This window comes from Clinocottus analis, unplaced genomic scaffold (assembly GCF_023055335.1).
Source record: "Clinocottus analis isolate CAN_PGR_092001 unplaced genomic scaffold, fCliAna1.0.p SCAF_1, whole genome shotgun sequence".
In the NCBI taxonomy this organism is placed as follows: Eukaryota; Metazoa; Chordata; class Actinopteri; order Perciformes; family Cottidae; genus Clinocottus; species Clinocottus analis.
This window is the reverse complement of record NW_027175820.1, coordinates 22,708,573-22,728,279: the sequence shown is the minus strand read 5'-3', so window position 1 is coordinate 22,728,279 and position 19,707 is coordinate 22,708,573. Positions and strand designations below refer to the sequence as shown.

The following is a 19,707-nucleotide window of genomic DNA, read 5'->3' as shown; positions in this document are numbered from 1 at the left end:
GTCAACGTTGTTCAGTCCAGAGCTGTGATGAGGAGAGGAGAGAGGGAGATAACTCAGGAAGACAAACAATCACCGACAGCAGAAACTCCGCAGAGGACACACATCTTCAGTATGTAGCGGCGGACACACACACACACACACACACGCACACACACACACACACACATACACACACACACATACACACGAGCAGGACAACGGACTCTGCGTCTTCAAACTTGAAACCAGCATGTATCCTGAGCGGCTCTGACTGGAAACACACGTATATTCTCTGCAGAGATTTCAACACACACATGCAGGTAAGCTCCGTCACCCAGCGTGAGTCTCCTGACGCGGAGGTGAGGGATCTTCTTTCCTTTCCGCATCAATTATTCACGCAATGATTTCCTGCGTCGATCTTTTTCCTTCTTCTTGTTGTCGGGGGGGTTTGAACTTTGGTGCCATCGCGTCAGATTGCGTTGCCGGCGGTGATGTTTGCGTTTGTTGGATGGATGGATGGATGGATGGATGGATGGATGGATGGAAAGAAAGAAAGAAAGAAAGAAAGAGTGGGTTCCAGCGGTTTGCATGCCACGCAGCAGACTGTAAAGAAACAGCAGACATGCGGCTGCCTTTCAGCACCAAGGACACAGCACCGGAGGCAGCTGCGTAGTGTGATGCCAGAAGCTTCTCCCAATGACACACACACACACACACACACACGCACACACCCTGTGAATTACACACGCACTCGTATGAATTCATCAACCCAGTGCTTCATCAGAGCTTCAGCTGAACTCAAATCTGAATCTATGTGCCGATGTTTTCCCTCTTTCCCCAGACACCACAGGGTATGTGGGTGTATTCCTCTTTCTGACAGACAAGAAGCACACGTTGCCAGTAGAAGAGACAGAAGAATTACTGGAAGTCAATCCTTTAATCATGTAGCCCAAATTGCCTAAAAAGGTTTAATAATCTGTGCATTTTATAACATTTTCTATCTTTATACTTTAAAAAAACATCAAGAATAGATTATTTATTTTCAGGACAGACAGTCCAAAGGAGAAAAAACTACAGTAACATAATCAGGATGATAATATTAAGTGGAAAGATGCAAACATGTATGATAAATTTAAAGATCTGGGGAGACGTCAAACAGGTGAAAAGCTGCAGCGGAGCTTCTGCATCCTTTACATCCACAAAGAGTATAGCTGTATATCTCTTTCTTCTCCAGTAAGTAGGTCAGACTTATCATGCAGAGAAAAGATCAAATGGACTAAAGTGTTTTTAAAAAAACTCACTTCCCACTTGCCATCCAGGTTTGGTTCTAGGTATCTTTGTATTGTGATATCTGTGTTGGAGATTCCTCAGTGTGGTGGAAGGGGATGCATTTTGGTTTCCTGGGCTCAAAGAAATCAAGAATTTCCTTCAAAGATTCGTCAGTAGGAGTTCATTCACAGCATGATCAGTAATTTGTATGTTGTCCTATAAACACTGGAGATACTCATACTCAGATATGTTTGGGAATTGAGTGCCATTTCTCTCCTGCTCTGACTGAAAATGCTGGTTTCTCTGAATTTAGCTGAGCGGCCACGTCTGGCTGATGCTCGAGTCTGCCTCGCAACGTACCTGCAGAATGTTACACATTGTGTAAATGCTCCTGGTGCAAGACTATGAATCAATTCATAAGCTCCTTGGTTTGATTATTTGTGAGAGTATATAATGGTTTTAACTCCCTGGGACCAGCTAATCATTAAGTAACTAAAATATAAGCCAAGTATGAATCTAAAAATGATTTGTCTCCTTTAATACAAGACACTTGGACTGATAGAGGTCTAAAATTACTAGTTCTGACACTTCTGTAAGTTCTTTATTTTGCATCTGTGCTTATTTTTCTTCAGCCAAAACCTGTGTGATACTGTTTATTGTAAATTGCAATTCCTTTCCTTTTCTATTTGCGTATAGTTGAATCCACTAATTGGTCGCTGGTCTGTGACTCTGTTTTACAGGAGCAGAAAATGGCGGCCGCAGACGTCCTCTGCCTCTCTCTGTGGCTCGCCTCAGTCTTCACCAGCGGACTCGGATGCCCGGAGCTCTGCACCTGCTCAGATAGAGACGGACGCCATTTTGCTGAATGCTCCTACAAGGACTTAGTGGAAGTCCCGGACGGTTTGCCTCCTCGAGTGACGACCGTGAGTCTCTCCGCTAACAAGATTGCTTTGATACCAACGGGGAGCTTCGACAACGTCACCCGGGTGACGTCGCTGTGGATGGCCCACAATGAGATCGTCTCCATCGAAGAAGGGACCCTCACGCCTTTGGTTCATCTGCGTAACTTCGACATCAGCCACAACCTCATTGTGGACTTTCCTTGGGAGGATCTGCAGAACCTCACGCGCCTGCAGCTGTTGAAGATGAACCACAACGAGATGGTCCACCTGCCGAAGGACGCCTTCTGCAACCTCAAAGACCTGAGGTCCCTCCGACTCAACAATAACAAATTCATAACGATCGCCGAAGGGACGTTTGACAGTTTGGTGTCTTTGTCCCACTTGCAGATTTATAAGAATCCTTTTGCGTGCACCTGCTCCCTTGATTGGCTCAGAGACTGGATCTCAATGACTACCATCTCAGTCCCCGAGCAGCATCTGATCGTCTGTTCAACTCCGCAGAAATTGAGAGGGGAAGTGATCGGGAAATTGCCCGAGTCAAAGTGCACAGGCGCAAATGCGACGATACGAACCGAGTCGGATGTTCACGGCACGGCTTTCTACGAAGGGAGCGCGCTGGTCTTGACCTGTGGATTCACAGGAAACCCAAACCCTCTGGTCATGTGGAGCATCCGCAGCAAGAGTCAGAAGCAAGAGCTGGTTTTGTCCTTCACGGAGGATGACTCGGCAGAATCAAATGAGGACTTACCGTCTTATAATCCCATCAAAGTCTTTAATAATGGGACTCTTATCATTTCACACCTCAGGAAGGAAGACGGCGGCAACTACAGCTGCTCCGCCACCAACGAGTTTGGAAGAGCAGAGGATTCAGTGTCAGTGGAGGTGGTGGCGTCAACTAAACCAACACCCACCAAGCAAAAGACCACAACGCCTACTTTCATGAAATCATTTGTACAGCGAACAACACACAGAACAGCTATTTTGGACACCGTGCGTCTCCATGATTTAAAGAGAAAAGACATGATGAAAATTGGACCCACTATCCCGCCCACTGAGGAGATCAAGTCTTTCGAGACGGCAAAAACATATCCGTCGCGACCTAGCACGTGCGGCTTGACGGCTAACACGAGGTACATTTCTAGCCGCATCTCTAACGGGAGTTTGGATGATATCAAGCAGTACACGTTTGACTTTGGCGTCATTGCATTGGCGGTGTCCGAAACGGAGGCAACCGTCCGGCTGAACCCTTATCTCATACCCAACGCCGCCTCATCGGATGAGCGCTCCAACACTGACAGTGAAGAGCGCGACGGCCTTTCAGACGTCTCTGAGAAAGTCAATTCGAATGGCTTGTACCTGTGCGTCACTGGCGACCGCAAACACTCGGCGGTGCAGTGGTCGAGGATCACGCAGGGAGTCAACACGTATCTGTTCAGCGGTTTGCGCCCCGGCACTAACTACTCGCTGTGTCTGACCTACAGAGGGGAGGACTGCGAGGTCCAGGTGCTGTTCACCACCAGGAGGAGGGTACCCAACCTGCTCATCATCATCTCCGTCAGCATCTGCCTCCTCACCGTGTCCACCGTGCCTCTCCTCGGCGCCACATGCTTCCACCTGGTGTACAAGTACCGCAGCAAGACCTACAAGCTGATCCTGAAGGCCAAAGGCCAGTACCACATGGAGAGGAACCTCACCGCCAACTTCAACATCCGCGCGCCGCACACCGAGTCCCGGAGGAAGATTAATGGCAGCCAGCTGGACGAGGAGGAGGGGGAGACGGAGAGCGGGGACGGAGAGAAAGAGGCGGATACAGAAGAGAGTATCATGACTGAGTCCTTCTCTTTGTCTCAGTGTCGGGGGAATTTAGACAACTGTGAGGTCGGATCAGAGTATAGTGACCGGTTACCTTTGGGAGCGGAAGCAGTGAATATTACAAGCAGCTACACATATCCAAACTAGTAGTTTTTAACATAATTTGCTGTTTACTTTTTGCATATGGTTTCAAAGCCTTGTGTTTGTTAGGGACGCAAGATCGCCAGGCGCTTAAGCATACTCTGCTTTATTGTCTATTTTACTCTAAATGGGACCATACTTTACTAAATTAACGCCATGCTGTATTGAAGAAGTCTTGACACAAGCGATTGATACCAGAAACTCATATTTTCAATGCCGTCTGAGTTAATAAATGCAGCAAGAAGCTGAGTCATTTCCCCATAGACTTCTATACAATCAGACTTATTTTGGCAACCAGAGGAACCGCCCCCTGGTGGTCCTTTGAAAGACTGCAAGTTTAAGGCACTTCTGCATTGGTTTCACTCTTCAGACTCGGGTAAAACAGAATTGTAGGTTTGGGTTGTCTTTATTCTTTCATAGGCAGCCCAGACGTATTGTCTTGTTCCACCTTTATCAGACTCGAAATACACTGACTTGCTTTTTCTTTGCAGAGCTGCATTATTCAGTCAGTCACTAGACAGGCTAGCGGCAGCTCGGCTGCATCGATTGTCAGTGGATGTTTTCCAGAGAAGCGTTTCAGTGAAAGCTGCAGGCCTGTCCACGTTAACCTTGTTACATACATCTTCTGGGAGCTTGAAGTATCACAGCTTGTTTTCCTCCGATCAAAATAGACAATTGGCTGCATTCGTGTCCCCTTCTGAAAAACAACTTCCATCAACATCACTGCGACGACCAGCTTGTGTTCAAGAGAGAGAAACGGGGTCTGGCTATCAAAGTAGAAACAAGTGGCACAACATCAAATCATTCAATGTCTGTGCAACTTCATAAAATAAAGTAAAATAAATATTTGCTTTGGAAATCAAGCATTAGACGAGAACATAAATACAACTCTTACGTTTGTGAAGTAAATATGCAGCTCCAGCTAGTTAGCTTAGCTTAGCACAAAGAATAGAAACGGGTAAACAGCTAGCTTACAGCATTAGTTGTGTTAACACACAGAAAGTGCACAGCTTTACCACAGCTGCACCATTCTATTTTATTTTAATGATATAAGATGGAAAGAATTTTAAAAGTGCACAATGTCAGTAATAATATTGAAATATCCAGGCTTGGGGCGTAACAAAATAAATGTAATATCATCACGCTGAAAGTAAAAAAAATCAACTCAGTAAACATGAAGTCTGTTTTGTTTATTTGAGCCTTTGGTCGAGTTTGTCAGTGAGATATCGATCTCACAGCTGCACAATTATTGTGTAGCGACATTGAGTTTAATTTGCTGGCTTGAATGAATTAAAACCTGAAATAAACAATAAATGTGTTTATTTTTGTAGTAGTAAAAGTTGTCTGCCCAAAAACAATCATACAAAAAGTATCACTGTACACCAATTGCCGCTGTGTATGTATTAAGATCCTATTTGTCAAAAACCTGTTCCTAATAAGAAGCTAATGAGTGAAAAGATGTGTAACAAAGCTTGTGTCATGTGACTTGCGTTGCAAAATGATTAGGATAAGTGACACTAGATGTAGGACGTATAACTGGGCTGACTGTTACTCAAATATACTATAATTGTGCTGTTGTATTAGAAGTGCAGTAGCTTGAAAATACAGAAACGTAATGCTCTCATACGAGTTTAAATGTTTAGAAAAAACTGTGTTTCAAGGAGAAAAACATATGAGGATAACTGTTGTTGAAGAAAACTATACACTATACACTGCAATATTGCTCGCCAGTTAAAACTGTTAGTTCAGTATTATCAACAGAGTCGACTGCGTACTGTGTGTAGCAGTACAAGCACCTCTGAGTGCGTGTGTGAAGTTACCGCCTCGTTGTATCTGGGTCGTGTGTCCGTCCCGTCGCGTTCCCCAGAGTTCAGTGGTAGAAGACCTGCATGCTGCCTGCGGCTGCGAGCCGCAGAGTACTGTGTCTCGTGTACATATCCTTGACTTAAAAAGTATGTTACTTTCAGTTTTATACCCCTGTATTAAAGGAAGCAATAGGTCTTTACCAAAGTGTTTGAATATATTGACTAACTCTCCTTATCCTATGTGCCTCAATAAAGTTTTGACAAAGGGATACTGAATGATCGCTCCGTCTCTTTTTCACACCTTTAGATTCACAATAGTTGATTTTTAGTGTAATTAGAGTATCATTATATTTGTAACATCAAGACAAATGGAGACAAATGTACTTTCAAAACTTTCAATTTGACCCAATTCAATGATACAACTAGAATATGGCGTTGAGATATTATGTTTATGTTATGCAGAGGCATAAAAAACATAAACTATGTATTAATTTCAAGTACAGAACAATTGAAAATATATTAATTTGATATATTGGTATTTAGTAACTGAATAATGCACACTTAACACTGTTCAAAAATAGACTTATACACTTTGATGCATTTATACATTTTATTATCATTTTAAAAATACGATAGGGATAAAGTCATGAATTTAGCAACATAAATACTTTCTTGTTAAATGTTATGAAAACAGTGTATTTGTATATATTCATTAAAATACCATGTACGAATAATGTATAATTGAAAATATGCAGTATGATTCATCTACCTTTTTTATCATAGGATTTATCCAATAATAATTATGAAGCTGAAATATAAGCAGAAACAAATATAATGAAAATGTTACATTAACATAAATTAGTAGCTTTAATTTAAAGGTTAAAATGGAGCATCTTGTTGTTCTTGTCTGACATCATTTTGACTCCAGTTTTGGAGCTTTTCATTGAATGGGAGATTACGTGGTTCTATCTTAGTTGATCAATTTACAAACTCCCTTGAACGTCACGGGCAGCAGGGCGGACTGAGAACACACAGAGAACCGGCGTGGGTCGACGTAACTGCATTAACCAGAGGCAGAATGGGACCATGGGACCATTATTGACTGCCTGCCATTGATCAGCACTGGCACTGTGCACGTCAATATGCAATTACTAAAAGGCCTCAGCGGTCCTGCAAAAGCAGAACGTTTAACTTTCAACTCAGTCCTATCGTCATGAATATGATTGTCAGGAAGCTTCAGGGATCTAATGTTAGTTGTAACATTTCCTGTCTGTTTTTTTGAAAGTTGTGCCCCTGGTAGCTTTGAGAGGTCTTGTATTGCGGACATTTTAAATTTCCTGAGCCCATTATCACTATCTTTCCCTAACCTTAAACCTAATTCTAACCACACTTTCAATTCATAATCCACTGTATAGGATTTAGTGCCATCTACTGGTGAGGTTGCAGATTGCAACCAACTGAAACTTCTCCCGCGTTCCAAGCGCATGAAAATCTATGATGGCCTATGCATAAAAAGCCCTCATCTGGAGCCAGTGTCAGTGTTTGTTAGTCCATTCTGAGCCGTGCTGTAGAAACAAGGCGGGACAACATGGCCGCCGCCACACTTGAATATACGGCTCATTCTACGATAACAAAAACCCAATGACTCTTCATTTCAAGTGATTATACTCCACTTTGTGTTTCCTCCCCGTTAATCCGACACACTGGACCTTTAACTGTCGTTCATGTGTCATTACCATCATATTCCCATAACCTGAACCATGAGGAATAGTTGCCATGTGCAGATAGTGCAAAAAAAGTGATTTCAAACGTTGACAGATGTAAAAAAAAAAAAAAAAAAAAGGACCCAATAAGACAGCATATTAGGGATCTCAATCGGTTTTATCTTGGTTTGTCGGGGTCTCGGTGGGCTGGACCGGCACGGCGGCGGCGGCGGCGGGCTCGACGGGTTCCTTCTCGCTGCCCCTCTTGGGGCTGCGTTTGGGGGTCCCGTTCAGGGCGGTTTCCGAGGTCTGCTGGGTCTGGAAGTGCTTCCTGGAGCCGCGCAGGGACGGGTTGTTGATCAGCGTGTACAGCAGCAGCCAGCGAGCGCGAACCCTCTGACGGCTCGTCGGCTTGCTCGGCCCGTTGTCCTGAGTCCCTGAAAGCACGGAGGAGCAGGCTGTCAGGGCAGAATGAGACACCACACGGGGGGATGATGAAAATATTAAATCGCTGCGTAGGCACAGTATGTTTTGACACTTGGGAAACCCATAAAAACCATGTGGAGTTGTGTATTCATATGTTGGAGAAACAATCCTTTCCATTGTTTCATTGTTCCTCTCAAGTTTTGTTGCCTGAACATAATTGACAATGCAGACAATTGGGTTTAAATATCTCACTAGTTAACACGTTTTTTGAGAAATAGCCATCCGAGTCAAGATGAAGTTGGTTCTTGACGTGTCACATATATGAATTGTCTTTGTAGGGAGGAGTTTGGGGGGAGGATGACTTTCACTCAGGACACCAGTGTTTGTGTCCGATGGAAAACAATGTACTTATTTTGATCCTTACCTAAACCCAACCAAGTAGTTGTGTTACATAAACGTAACTGACAATCTGTGTTTTAAACGGCTATAGTGAACATAAGTGGTTTAAACACTGCCACGTTAATGTACCTGTATGTATGAATGTTGAATTGAAACATATTTCCTTCATCTGGCGTCACAACCCTGTACCTATTGAATGATTTTGACACATCTTGACACTGAGAGGTTCAAATTTGTGGTCAGACAGTTGCCAGTTTCATTGTCAAGAAATGTGGTGCAGAAATTCCCTTTATCTCGTGCCATCATCTGATCTATATTTTAATTTGTCTAAAGTCTGTCTGACAGTTAGATTTTCTCAGGGGATTGCATGACGGCGGCTCGAGATTTCTATATTCACTGAAATCTATAAAGCACGGGTCACATGACAGGTCACATGAGGCCGGGCTACACGTATGTGAGGGTATATGTATGGCGTACGCGTGTCCGCAGCTCAGTCTGTACCTTCCTCCGCGTCTCTTATTTTCTGCCCGGCTCTGCCGCCCTCGATCATCATGTCCAGCAGCAGCCCGCAGAACGCCTTCATCACCGGGTGTGACTGGCTGACCTCCACCTTCAGAGAGTGGGCGTAGTGTCGGTAGGCTGGAGGGGGTCAAAGGTCACAGAGAGCACGGCGATTGTCAGCCTGAGACCGCTGTTTAAAATATCTTCAGGTGATCTTTTTATAATATTTGTATTATCATAAACAAATCACTTGCAAAGTAAAACTAGTAAATAAGTCTCTTACAAGTCTTATATGCGTACTTAACGCTTCATAAATATATTTCCTCAATGCTGTGTGTCGGGCCTTGAACAGTACATTATTGACAATACAGTACTGCTTTGAGTACCTTATTGCTTAAATAAATATACCTGGGTCGTAGGACTCTGCGGTGCGATGCAGCAGACTGACGTCAATCCGGCCAAGATGGACGATGTTGTACAGAGCTGTTATCACCATTCTCCATATTGCGACTATCAGTCCCACGGCGATGTTAATCAGGAACAGCAGGTACGTCAGGAGGAACAGACTCTCTCTGGGAAAAAAACACCGTGACAGATTTCAGAAAAAAAAGTATTCCTGGCATGGTTCGTTCCACTCAGTCTGCAAAAATAAATTGTGTATTGTCTTTTGTGGCTCTGGAGGAGATGTCATGTCTGAGATAATGTCCCCTGGTTGGATTTTTTTTTGCTAAATCCTCGCTTTCTCCAAGTGCATATTAAGACCATTAATAAATGGTAAAACTTTTCTGTGATTAAAGTCAGAAGTTGATGAGAAAAAAAAAGATTTTTATTTTGCTAATAAACCCCATCGTTCACTTCATGTTGGATCAACCTCATCACACCACAGATGTGAGCAGTCAAATGCAAAAATATGAAATATATTGTATATTATAGCAGCACCAATGTGTCGGTGTGGCTTTCAAGCTGAGATAGTGTTGGTTTTTACCATACAGAGGGGATCTAATAAAAGAAGATTTCAAGTTGCATTATGAAGTATTTTTGGAGCGTGACCCCGTAGGGACTAGAAGTCAGGCCTTGGCCACTGTGGCGTAACTTTATTTTGGAATATGTCCCTTGTGAGTTCCCCCACTTTAAAAACTGCAATATGGCACATTTTTAACTTTTCACTTGAGTTGAGTTCTGTATTTCTTATTTCCCAAAAGAGAAAGCTTTCACAGTGTTTTAAGAAATATCACAAAGGGCCAAAAAGAACATTTTGGAGTCTAAAAATGACCCAGTAGTTTATTCATTAATAAAATCTCTCAGGTCTCTCATAATAGCGGAAAAATAAATAAATATGTGACCTCAGTATCCTCAAAGGTAGACACAACCCCATGCAACGCCCAACAACCACGATCAACAGTACAAATGGATGAAATGCATTGTTTCTTCCACTCGTTTGGTTGCATACGTAATGAGCTTTACAAACCTGTTGTTCAAGTCTCTCGTGTTGGTATCCTTTTTAATGAAAGCAAACTTAGCCGTCACATGTTGAAGCACTGTAGCCAGGGTCAGCGTGACCCAGCCCGGCCTGAGGCAACGAGAGAAACGATTGAATATATATGTCTCTGTTTTGATCTGTTAATAATCACAAAATGAAATGAAGAGCTAATGTAGCCATGAGAAGTTGCTGACTCACCACGCCTTCCCCGCGATCGTGAAGGCGATGACGTTACGACCGTAGAAAATAGGGATGATGATTAAAAACACCAGGAACAAGAAGCAGATGAAGAACACGACAGTCTGAACGGCCATGCCTGCAAACACAACACAGAAACAGGACATTTTTAAAACACATTGACAAAAGGTTTTATCATTTTTTTCCTTCAAATAATTAAAGCTAGAGTGGTTTCTTCATCTTCACTCATTAAATCTGTGAGGGAGTTTCCCCACTAGGATATTATTACAGATTTCTAATCTAAATATCTATAATTAATCAGGGTATATATATATATATATAGTCAAAAAAAATCTGTCTCTGCATCCTGTCTAATTTATTATCCTACAAAAAAGTATTTTCTTTATAATTAAAAGTTATAATTATTTTTGCCTATTGGCTCATTTTTTCATTGCACAGCTGCCTTCATCTGTTCCTCTGCTCCTTCAGGCCTCTTGTTTGGCTTCTTTGCACTCAATATAAACCAGCATTTTCCTTCAATAAGGTACAAATCGGTGAAGGTTTTCTTGAGTATTTGAGCTTTACCGAGACAGACGATCGCCGCCTGGTATCCTGTCAAACCCATCCAACAGACGATGCCAGGTTTAGATGGACGGATGGTCTTCTGGCTGTTATAAATGCTGTAAACGTCTCCCTTGTACAGTCCTCTCAGGTTTGACCTGAAACATAAACAGTGATGCATGAGGTTCACACAGGAAGACGTAGGAATCTAACCTAAAGCCTAACTGTTTAAATGGGTCGATACAGCTTGAGGATCAACCTCCAGGGTTTAATGCACTCACCTGTGAAGTACCATGGACCTCATGAGCATGACGAGACTGACCAAACAAGACAGGGTCATAGCACAGAGGTAGCACACTGCGAAACAACATGGTGGAAAAGAAAAAAACAACAAATGAGACATTTATCTTATAATAATAACGCGCACCGAGATTTCAACGCATTCTCAAATCTAACTTATGAATCAACCGATGCTTAAAAGAAACTCCTATCTTTGCAGGAAGTTTAGGTTTAGTCAAGAAAACTAGTCACCAGCCAGGAAGACAACTTTAACCTTTTGAAAACCGTGCGCGAAAATCCTCCAGCGCCAATTTTAAGTCCCAGCATGCCCCATTTATTCAATCTTTTCGGCTTAAAATACGTAATTTTTTAACCGAACGACAGTCTTTTGACTGAAACTCCTTCCTAAGAGGCCAAGGCTTTGTTTTATTGTGACCTTTCCAAAAAAGGTGTCTTATTAACCACGAGAGGAGGCAGACGCCAAGGCGCACTCACAAAGCGTCTGTATTTGAGGAGTTGGGATTGAGAAACAGGTTTCTGTTGAAAGTAAGTAAGAAACCCCACATACCCTCCAGTAACCAAGTATAGAAGGTCACAATTTGGACGACCTCCATCCTGTCGTCTGACAGGACGATCCCGAACCCCAGGAGCAGGAAGGCGATGTTTTCATCGATACCAGCGCGGACGATGTGGAGCGTGGGGACCACCAGGACGACGAGCAGCAACGCCGTCTGGAACGCAGACGAATAGCACGTCATTTCACGAAGAGGAGTAACTTCATTACGTCCGATTCAAGAGGTCTGCGGAAAGACTTACATGATAGATCGCCACAAGGGCAACAAACGCTGATACAGCCAGTTTTAGTGGGAAACGAAACACTGCAAGACAAAATAACTAAGGTCACTTCTCTTACAATGGAGTTTACTTCAGTCACAGCAGTTGAGGACTCAACATAACTGCATCCCTTCAAAGCTTCTTTCAGATTTCCATTGAATGTGACATGAATTCAAAACTGCCGCTATTGGGTTCACGCACCTTTTTCTGGTATATAAACGTAACTCTTGGGCACCTCCAGTATCCTCTCTGCCAGCGTTGGCTTGTCTGTAGATGAAGGGCTACAATAGAACATAGATGTCAAATGATGTCAGCCACATACAGCATGAAGAAAAACACATAAAATCACTTTGTCTCCATTCACCTGGCAGACGAGGACTTCTTCTTGAGAAGCAACTTCACATAGTTGGTGTAGTAGCTGCTGTCCAGGTCCTAAGAGCAATACAAATTAGACTTGTGATGAGTCACCACATAGTATTATAGTAATATATTTATTAGTAGAAGGTTTATGGATTGGATTTCCGTCACAATTAACAGTGGATAAGTTTTCCAGAGTGACTCTTTTACTATTCTGAGTGTTCTGTTTGGTTAAAAACATCCTGATATGAAAAGAAAACCATCATTCTCAGTGGATGAGCTAGAATAATTAACAAGAATAAATAAGAAAATACAAGAAAAACCTGAAGGGAAAGTAAAAGATTCATGACTGAAAGTGAGTATTTTTCCTGCTCCCCACAAAGATTTCTCCTCTAAATCATTATCGGCACAAACAGATTTAAAACCTGCTGTTAAAACAAAAACGCTGTTGTATTAATATGTTTTGAAAGGGGAAAAAAATCTCACCTCCCTCGTCATAATCTGCTTGAGGACGCTGAGCTAAACCCACTCTGTTCTGCACAAGCTGCTTACAGTAATCACGGTTATGTTTTACATAGTTGAAATTCATGTGTCTTAGACGGCCCGGGATTACTTTGAATGTTAGCGTTTGCACACGTCAGAAGGCAGAAAACGATTCTTCTGACTTGTCTCACCTCGTCAGTATTTGGGCCTTTCACAAACAGCAGAGAAAACTGGACACAGAGATATGCGAGGCAGGCCAACTGAGGAAGACTAGCAAGCAGAGCGTAGTACTTGTAGATCTGCGGAAGGAAAATGGAGAGAAAAAGTTTGCATTTCGAGTGTTTCACAAGAGGAAATGTCTGGATCAGTTTTCATTACTTTATCCCCAGAGATCATTGTCTTTGTGCTGGCTCACTTCTCCAGTGTGATCTGTAGCCTGTCACTTCTCTCGTTATCTCTTTAAACTGTTTGAAGGATCGTGGATGTAAGACACACATTGTAGACCCTTCTGTCTGCTGCTCTCTGAATTGTGTGTTTTTGTCTTTCTCTAAAAATGTGTCATTCATTAACCCCAGAACACTAACGTTAAAAATAGTCACAAAATCGCTAACGTCTGGTGAATATATTCAAATACAACAAGACAAGGCAAGTTAAAGTACTTCTCATAAAACGAAAAATAGGTATCACAGGGAGACCCTGAAAAAAGGCTCAAAATCCAGTGAAAAATAAGGGAATCGTCAATAAAAAATGATTTAAAATATAAATAAAGGAACTTGTTATTTTGTCCACATGTTCCTGAGACGTGAGTCTTGTTCTGTGAAGGAAAAGTCTCCCTTCAATGTTAAAACCCATCCGGAAAAAAATAGTCACACTATCACTAACGTCGGGTGAAAATCACCCAAACACGTACCTGTCGAAAAAAAACGGTGATCAGAGCAGGAAGACACGCCCACCTTCAATAAGACACGCCCACCTTCAGTATGACATGCCCACCTTCAATAAGACACGCCCACCTTCAATAAAACACACTCACCTTCAATAACACACACCCACCTTCAGTATGACACGCCCACCATCAATAAGACACGCCCACCTTCAATCATGTCTGTGAGCAGCATGAAGCTAAAGACCCACGCATCTCAGACAAAAGCAACACAATGAAAATAGCGTGACGACAATCGTTAGTGTTCAAGGGTTGAGAGTGTGCAGTTCGTGAGCACTGACAGCTTGACGCCAAAGCAGAAGGGGGTGGGGCTTAGCCACAATATTGTATTCTAAAACTTCATTCACCACGATGGAAACATCAACAAGCTGTCGGCGCATCACCTCTGGAGTCTGTGGGCAGTCGAACTTCTGCCACGCGAGGACGGCGAAGTGACCGAAGGAGAGCAGCGTCCCGAACACGTAGCCTGCTTTGTGCTGCAGAGTGCAACACACCAACAGAGGATAATACAGGACAGGGTAGTAGAAGATGGCAATTATCTTCATGTACTCTGAAACACAAGGGATAAAAGAAACGAGCGCATCAGTCCCCGATGTGTGACCTCACATCAAATATGTTTCCTATTTTACATTTCTACAGACTTGTGTAACAACTTGTTTTAACTGCGTGTGGTGCTTTTTTTTTTTTTTTATCCATTTCAAACTGCATTCTCGTTTACATTGTGATTCAGGCGACAAAGCTAATTGGAAATGTTGAGTAAAAGATCATGTTTTGGGTTGAAAAAGATAAATTACTTTTGGTTTCACGTGTGACACAAACGTGGCTTCGTGGGTGAAAGTCCTGTGTGGACTCATGTGAGGTGATACAATGTGTTTGTGATACAACACATACAAATGTAATTATTTGTCAATGCAGTTTCGTCGAATGGGAGTTCATTTTTAGCAGTTTAACAAAAAGAGAAAACTGGAGTTCTTCCTTATTTGCTGCTTTTTATCTTTTTTTATCTTCTTATCTATTTTCTGTTGAAATGTTTGGCCCTGTAATTGTCAATCTGGTTTTAACACTCTTATTTATTCATTTATGTATTTTTCCTGACCTCTGTCCAGCACTTTGTGACCCTTGTCTGTAAAGAGTGCTATACTACAAACTACCTCTGTTGTACCAATGTAACATGATTATTTTAGTAATTTCTAAAGAAAATGACATTATTCAGGGTCACTTCAAATCACTTAATTGTTTATTATTTCTGATTAGAGCTCCAAAATATTGTCTTTTTTTGTACTGCTTGGGGCTCTAAAATCACAAATCAAATGCAAAGTGGCTTTAAGTGCAACATCCTAATAATTCAATACTGTAGTGTCGGTCCTACAACCAGAAGCAACATTTAAGGCTTCACTTTAACAGCAATCTCAAACAACAAATCTAGACAACATGGATGCAGCTGCAGTCATCATTACAGAATAAACTGTATAACTGTTCACCTTTGATGTTCTCTGGAGTGTCTCTGGAGAAAGGCAGCGGGTCCGGGGTGATCACCAGCATCGCCAGCTTGCTGAACACCAGACCGAAAACAGCCATGACGAGGCCTTTTTTCTGAGTCTGGTCCAGGAAGTTGGCCGGACTGTGAGAGCACGAGCAGAAAGGTTGATATGATATGCGTCAAAACCGGCAGTCTAAGGTCCTTTTTGTTAATCTAGAGCCATCCCACCTGAAGATACTGGAGGATCCTCTTGCAAATCCTTGGCACAGTTTGTGTTTCCTGGTGAGAACTGCCAGGATTAACACGACCACCAGCTGCAAAGAAAGATGCAAAGTCATCAGGACGCCTCTTGAACACCACTTCCACATTAACTGTATATCTGTGCACATATTGGATTGAAACGTGAAATTAATATTATCAATGTTTTATCCTTTATTTTTCCGTTCAGCTGCTGCCTGAACATGTTCAGACATGTGTTCACATCTTAACGAGGACAGACTGTGACGTGGTTTAAAGCTGTAGGATCAAGCGCCAGAAAGAAGGCCTTGAAATACATTTTCTTCACGTTCATGTTGTGTAAATAAAGTTGTGGTTGTTTCGAATTGATTCAAACCAAGCACAGATTTTTGTCCGAAAAATTAGCATAGAAATAGCATGGCTGGAGATGCATTTGCTGAGGTTATCAGTTGGTGCTAACGGAGTTAGCCACCTGCTTGATTCATGTCGTGTGTCATTGACGCGACCTCCTTAAACATTCTCTGTCTGGAAAGCTTTTAGGTGTGAGGAGAGGGCACATGGCACTGTGTAAAATAAGAGTTTTGGGGTATTTTATTGTGACGAAAAAAGAACACAACAAAACATGTGCTAAACTAAAATGCCGTTTAGCCTCTTACCTAATCTTCATTTTTGTCCGATAAGTCATCAGCTGACTGCCGCATATCTGCATTTATAACTCGTGGCTTCAGAAAAACGTCCATGTGTCACTATCACTTAAAAGAAATACTATACTGCATCTCCTAATGGCACAATATGTTGAATGAATGCGAGTTTTACAATAAAACTTCACGAAAAGCAAAGCAGATTTAAGTTGGAAGTTGGGATCGAGCGACCAATCAGTCATGAGCTGATTGCATAAGAAGCTCGTTTTAACGACAGCGAGAGATTCTTCAGACCGCAGCGTCTCGTTATTTCTGACCTGCTGCAGTGACCCGGCTGTCCCAGTTTATGATCCACATTATTTACTGAGCGGGAAAATCGCTCCGTGTCCATTCTGTGTACCGTACGAAGAGTTCTCTGACCGGGTGAAGTGGCCCTCACGAGTAATTGGGTGGAAAACGAGATGTTGGCTAACATCATGAAATGCTGGCTGTGTTCCACTCATACTGTTGTGTTTGGGGGTCATCTGATATATATATATATATGTATATATATATTTATAGCTTTTAATAATCTGGAACCCTGAATTGTTTGTAATCTGACATTAACAGTTAACAGTTTAACAGGTTAATAGGCATGTTTAATAATTATTTCGCAGCTTTGAATGAACCTTAGCGTTCACGATAATATTTGGTGGATCAACCGGTCCTCATATCCCTTCAGTTCTCCTTCATCAATGATTGATCAATGGGATCAATGACCCAACACCACTGTCCAGATACTGCTCCTGCGGACATCTTTACATATTGGATTGAAACCCCAGTTCATTGTGTTGTCTGACAATGGATCTAAAAATAGAACTGGATACACTGGTGTTGGAGGCGGGGCCTGTTTACTCCTCAAGGTTCCAGTTGTGGTTTAAATGGTAAGGCCAGATTTGCAAAGACTTTCCAAAACTCTTGCAAGACTCGTCGCTCAATGACCCATCCCAACGTCAACCATTCAAGGTCAATGTGCAACTTCAAACCAAAGTTGTAATACAACAATTTGGCCACTATGGAATTGGCCTGAGCCGGGTCTGTCAGCCATTTTATCTGATCTGTGACTCTGATAAATATTAAATTATCTTCTATCTACTCCCAGATGCCCTTATTGGAGCTGTATACTCCTACTCATACTTTTCTCTAGGTTTGTATTTTTCTCTCCATGTTTCACTTGATTTTTTATTCTAAAAAGAGACAATGTAAAACTACTTCTTCTCGTCTGTTTTGTCTCTTTTATATTTAAAACAACGATGCACAGTCCCTTTTGTTTAAAACGCGTGTATACTTACAGATATCGACAGCATGCATATGTGGAAGATCCTGTCGTCCGCTGTGGGGTCACATGGCAGAATGACCCTGTGACGAAAAGGCGACGCACATTTAAATAAATAAAACGTCGCTCTTAGCGAAAGTTAGAACACAAAAAATGCTGTAAAACAAGAAATGACGAAAACATGTTTTAGTTGTTTTGGAGAACGGCTACCACAAACATTTTACACTCATTTTAAGATTTGCACAGCTGATAACTCAGATTGCTAATTCATTATTGATCCAAGAGATTTGATTGGTTCTTTGTGTTCATACGAATATCAAAGTTTCAAGCTGCTGAAGTTAACCAGAGCTGCTTTCATGTCTGAGATTGTTCAAACGAAGCACAATAACAAAGACAACCACCTTCCAGCGATCATGAATCATCAGAGCTCCGTTAATTAATACATAACATAGAATCAATACATAATTTAAAACAGGAATCATAATTATTTCACAGACAGACGCCCCTCTGACACCTGTTTGTTCTCATGGGTTTTGGTACTCACTCTTTGGGGGGATTGGTCGGCTCTGCGTTGTTCGAGTACCAGTCTGAATAATCGTAGGAATATTCAAAAGGCTCATATTCGGCCTGGCTCTGATTCATCGCAGCGGTTCAGTCGAGTCCAACAGGACGAGGCCGGTTTGTTAAAAAGGTCCAGAGGACTCTTCCTCCTTCAAGTGGAGTCAGTGACCTGCCGGTGCTGGAACAGTTTGGCCCGAACACATTCCAGTTTACTGAGAGCTCAACGCAGCAGATTAACACCAGGAGAGAGAGAGAGAGAGAGAGAGAGAGAGAGAGAGAGAGAGAGAGAGAGAGAGAGAGAGAGAGAGAGAGAGAGAGAGAGAGAGAGAGAGAGAGATGTCTTTCAGTGACCTCTGATGTGAATTATCTTTAATGTGACCGTTCAATTTCTAAACCTGGTTTCATTATTCACCTTCAATATTATAATTCATTTAGGCATGGATGTGTATTATTTGTCAGCGGATGTTTGTAATGTGGACATTTTTTACAGCGGTGGATGTAACTAAGTACATTTACTCAGAGTAGTGTACACATTTTCTTTTTATTCCACTACATTTATTTAACAACTATTTGACCAAATAAACGGTGTCTTCATATTTTAAATAAAGAACAAATCAATTATAATATTTAGGTGTGTTGTAATTGGTAAGAATTATTTTTTATTATTATTTTTTTTTATTTGTGAAAATTGTTGGAAAGAAAAATCTCATGCTCAAGTGTCACATTTTTTGTTGTCTCATACAGATTTTTTTGCTTCTTAATTGCAATTATTTAAAAAAAACTATGTTATAACAATCAATTTCTCCAGAAAATAATCAGCAGATTGTTCCATAATGATAATAATTAGTAGATGCAGCCTTAAATTAAACTCTTTCACCCAAATAAAGTTGATGGAAGGAAAGCACTTTGTGGGACTCACAACCCGTTTGCCTCCCTCTGCCTGTTACTTAAGAGACTAATCTCATAATAAGATGAAAATCTCTCATTTTAAACAGGAACAACCTTTGTGTGAAAAGAGCTTAGGAAAGGCCAAAATGAGAATGTGGATCATTTGACACGTGACACGCCTCTCCGTGTAAGAGCCCGTTTTATTTCTTTAATTATGAAAATAAGAGCTGAAGAGGAAATATATAATAAGTGTGTCTCGCTGCAGCAGCAGAACATCGATCACAAACCTTCAACTTCCCCGAACTGGGGCATGAAGAAGGACTCGCTGGTCCAGTTAAATCTTCATTGTGTGCATCGCAAAGAATATTTAAAGCCTTGGACACATTTTTTTTGCTTCCCGCGGCACACTTTTTCTGTGAAATCAGACGAATCTCCTTCGAGAGTTCAAAGTTTCTTAATCTGGATGTGTGAGCTCGCTCATATGACATATGAGGCCACAGAGGACCAGCTGATCAGGATTTTCTCAAAGGAAGG

General features: G+C 41.8%; 2 protein-coding genes across 2 annotated transcripts; one reads left to right on the top strand and one right to left on the bottom strand.

Annotated features, from left to right (window-relative positions):
- Positions 1 to 27: 27 nt before the first annotated feature.
- Positions 28 to 6,171, top strand: LOC137782391 (immunoglobulin superfamily containing leucine-rich repeat protein 2-like). The gene is made up of 2 exons (XM_068571675.1): positions 28 to 299; positions 1,989 to 6,171. Exons 1-2 carry the CDS (start codon positions 294 to 296, stop codon positions 4,107 to 4,109), a joined length of 2,127 nt encoding a protein of 708 aa, XP_068427776.1. The 5' UTR covers positions 28 to 293; the 3' UTR covers positions 4,110 to 6,171.
- A 497-nt stretch (positions 6,172 to 6,668) lies between these two features.
- Positions 6,669 to 18,378, bottom strand: LOC137784042 (receptor for retinol uptake stra6-like). Its single transcript, XM_068574464.1, has 17 exons — positions 18,269 to 18,378; positions 17,741 to 17,807; positions 15,760 to 15,845; positions 15,533 to 15,672; positions 14,435 to 14,601; positions 13,300 to 13,407; positions 12,633 to 12,700; positions 12,470 to 12,549; positions 12,251 to 12,312; positions 12,003 to 12,165; positions 11,437 to 11,512; positions 11,180 to 11,313; positions 10,616 to 10,733; positions 10,406 to 10,507; positions 9,346 to 9,509; positions 8,938 to 9,075; positions 6,669 to 8,069 (listed from the first exon to the last, which is right to left on the bottom strand). Exons 1-17 carry the CDS (start codon positions 18,364 to 18,366, stop codon positions 7,780 to 7,782), a joined length of 2,061 nt encoding a protein of 686 aa, XP_068430565.1. The 5' UTR covers positions 18,367 to 18,378; the 3' UTR covers positions 6,669 to 7,779.
- Between the last annotated feature and the right edge of the window lie 1,329 nt (positions 18,379 to 19,707).

Bases quoted from the DNA above. Each gene is read 5' to 3' on its own strand.
- LOC137784042 (XM_068574464.1), bottom strand. From the start codon at position 18,366: ATGAATCAGAGCCAGGCCGAATATGAGCCTTTTGAATATTCCTACGAT. The intron at 12,313-12,469 runs GTGCGTGAACCC...TTTGTCTTGCAG, and splicing joins CGTTTATATACCAGAAAAAG to TGTTTCGTTTCCCACTAAAA. The intron at 11,314-11,436 runs GTGAGTGCATTA...TTTATGTTTCAG, and splicing joins AGGTCCATGGTACTTCACAG to GTCAAACCTGAGAGGACTGT.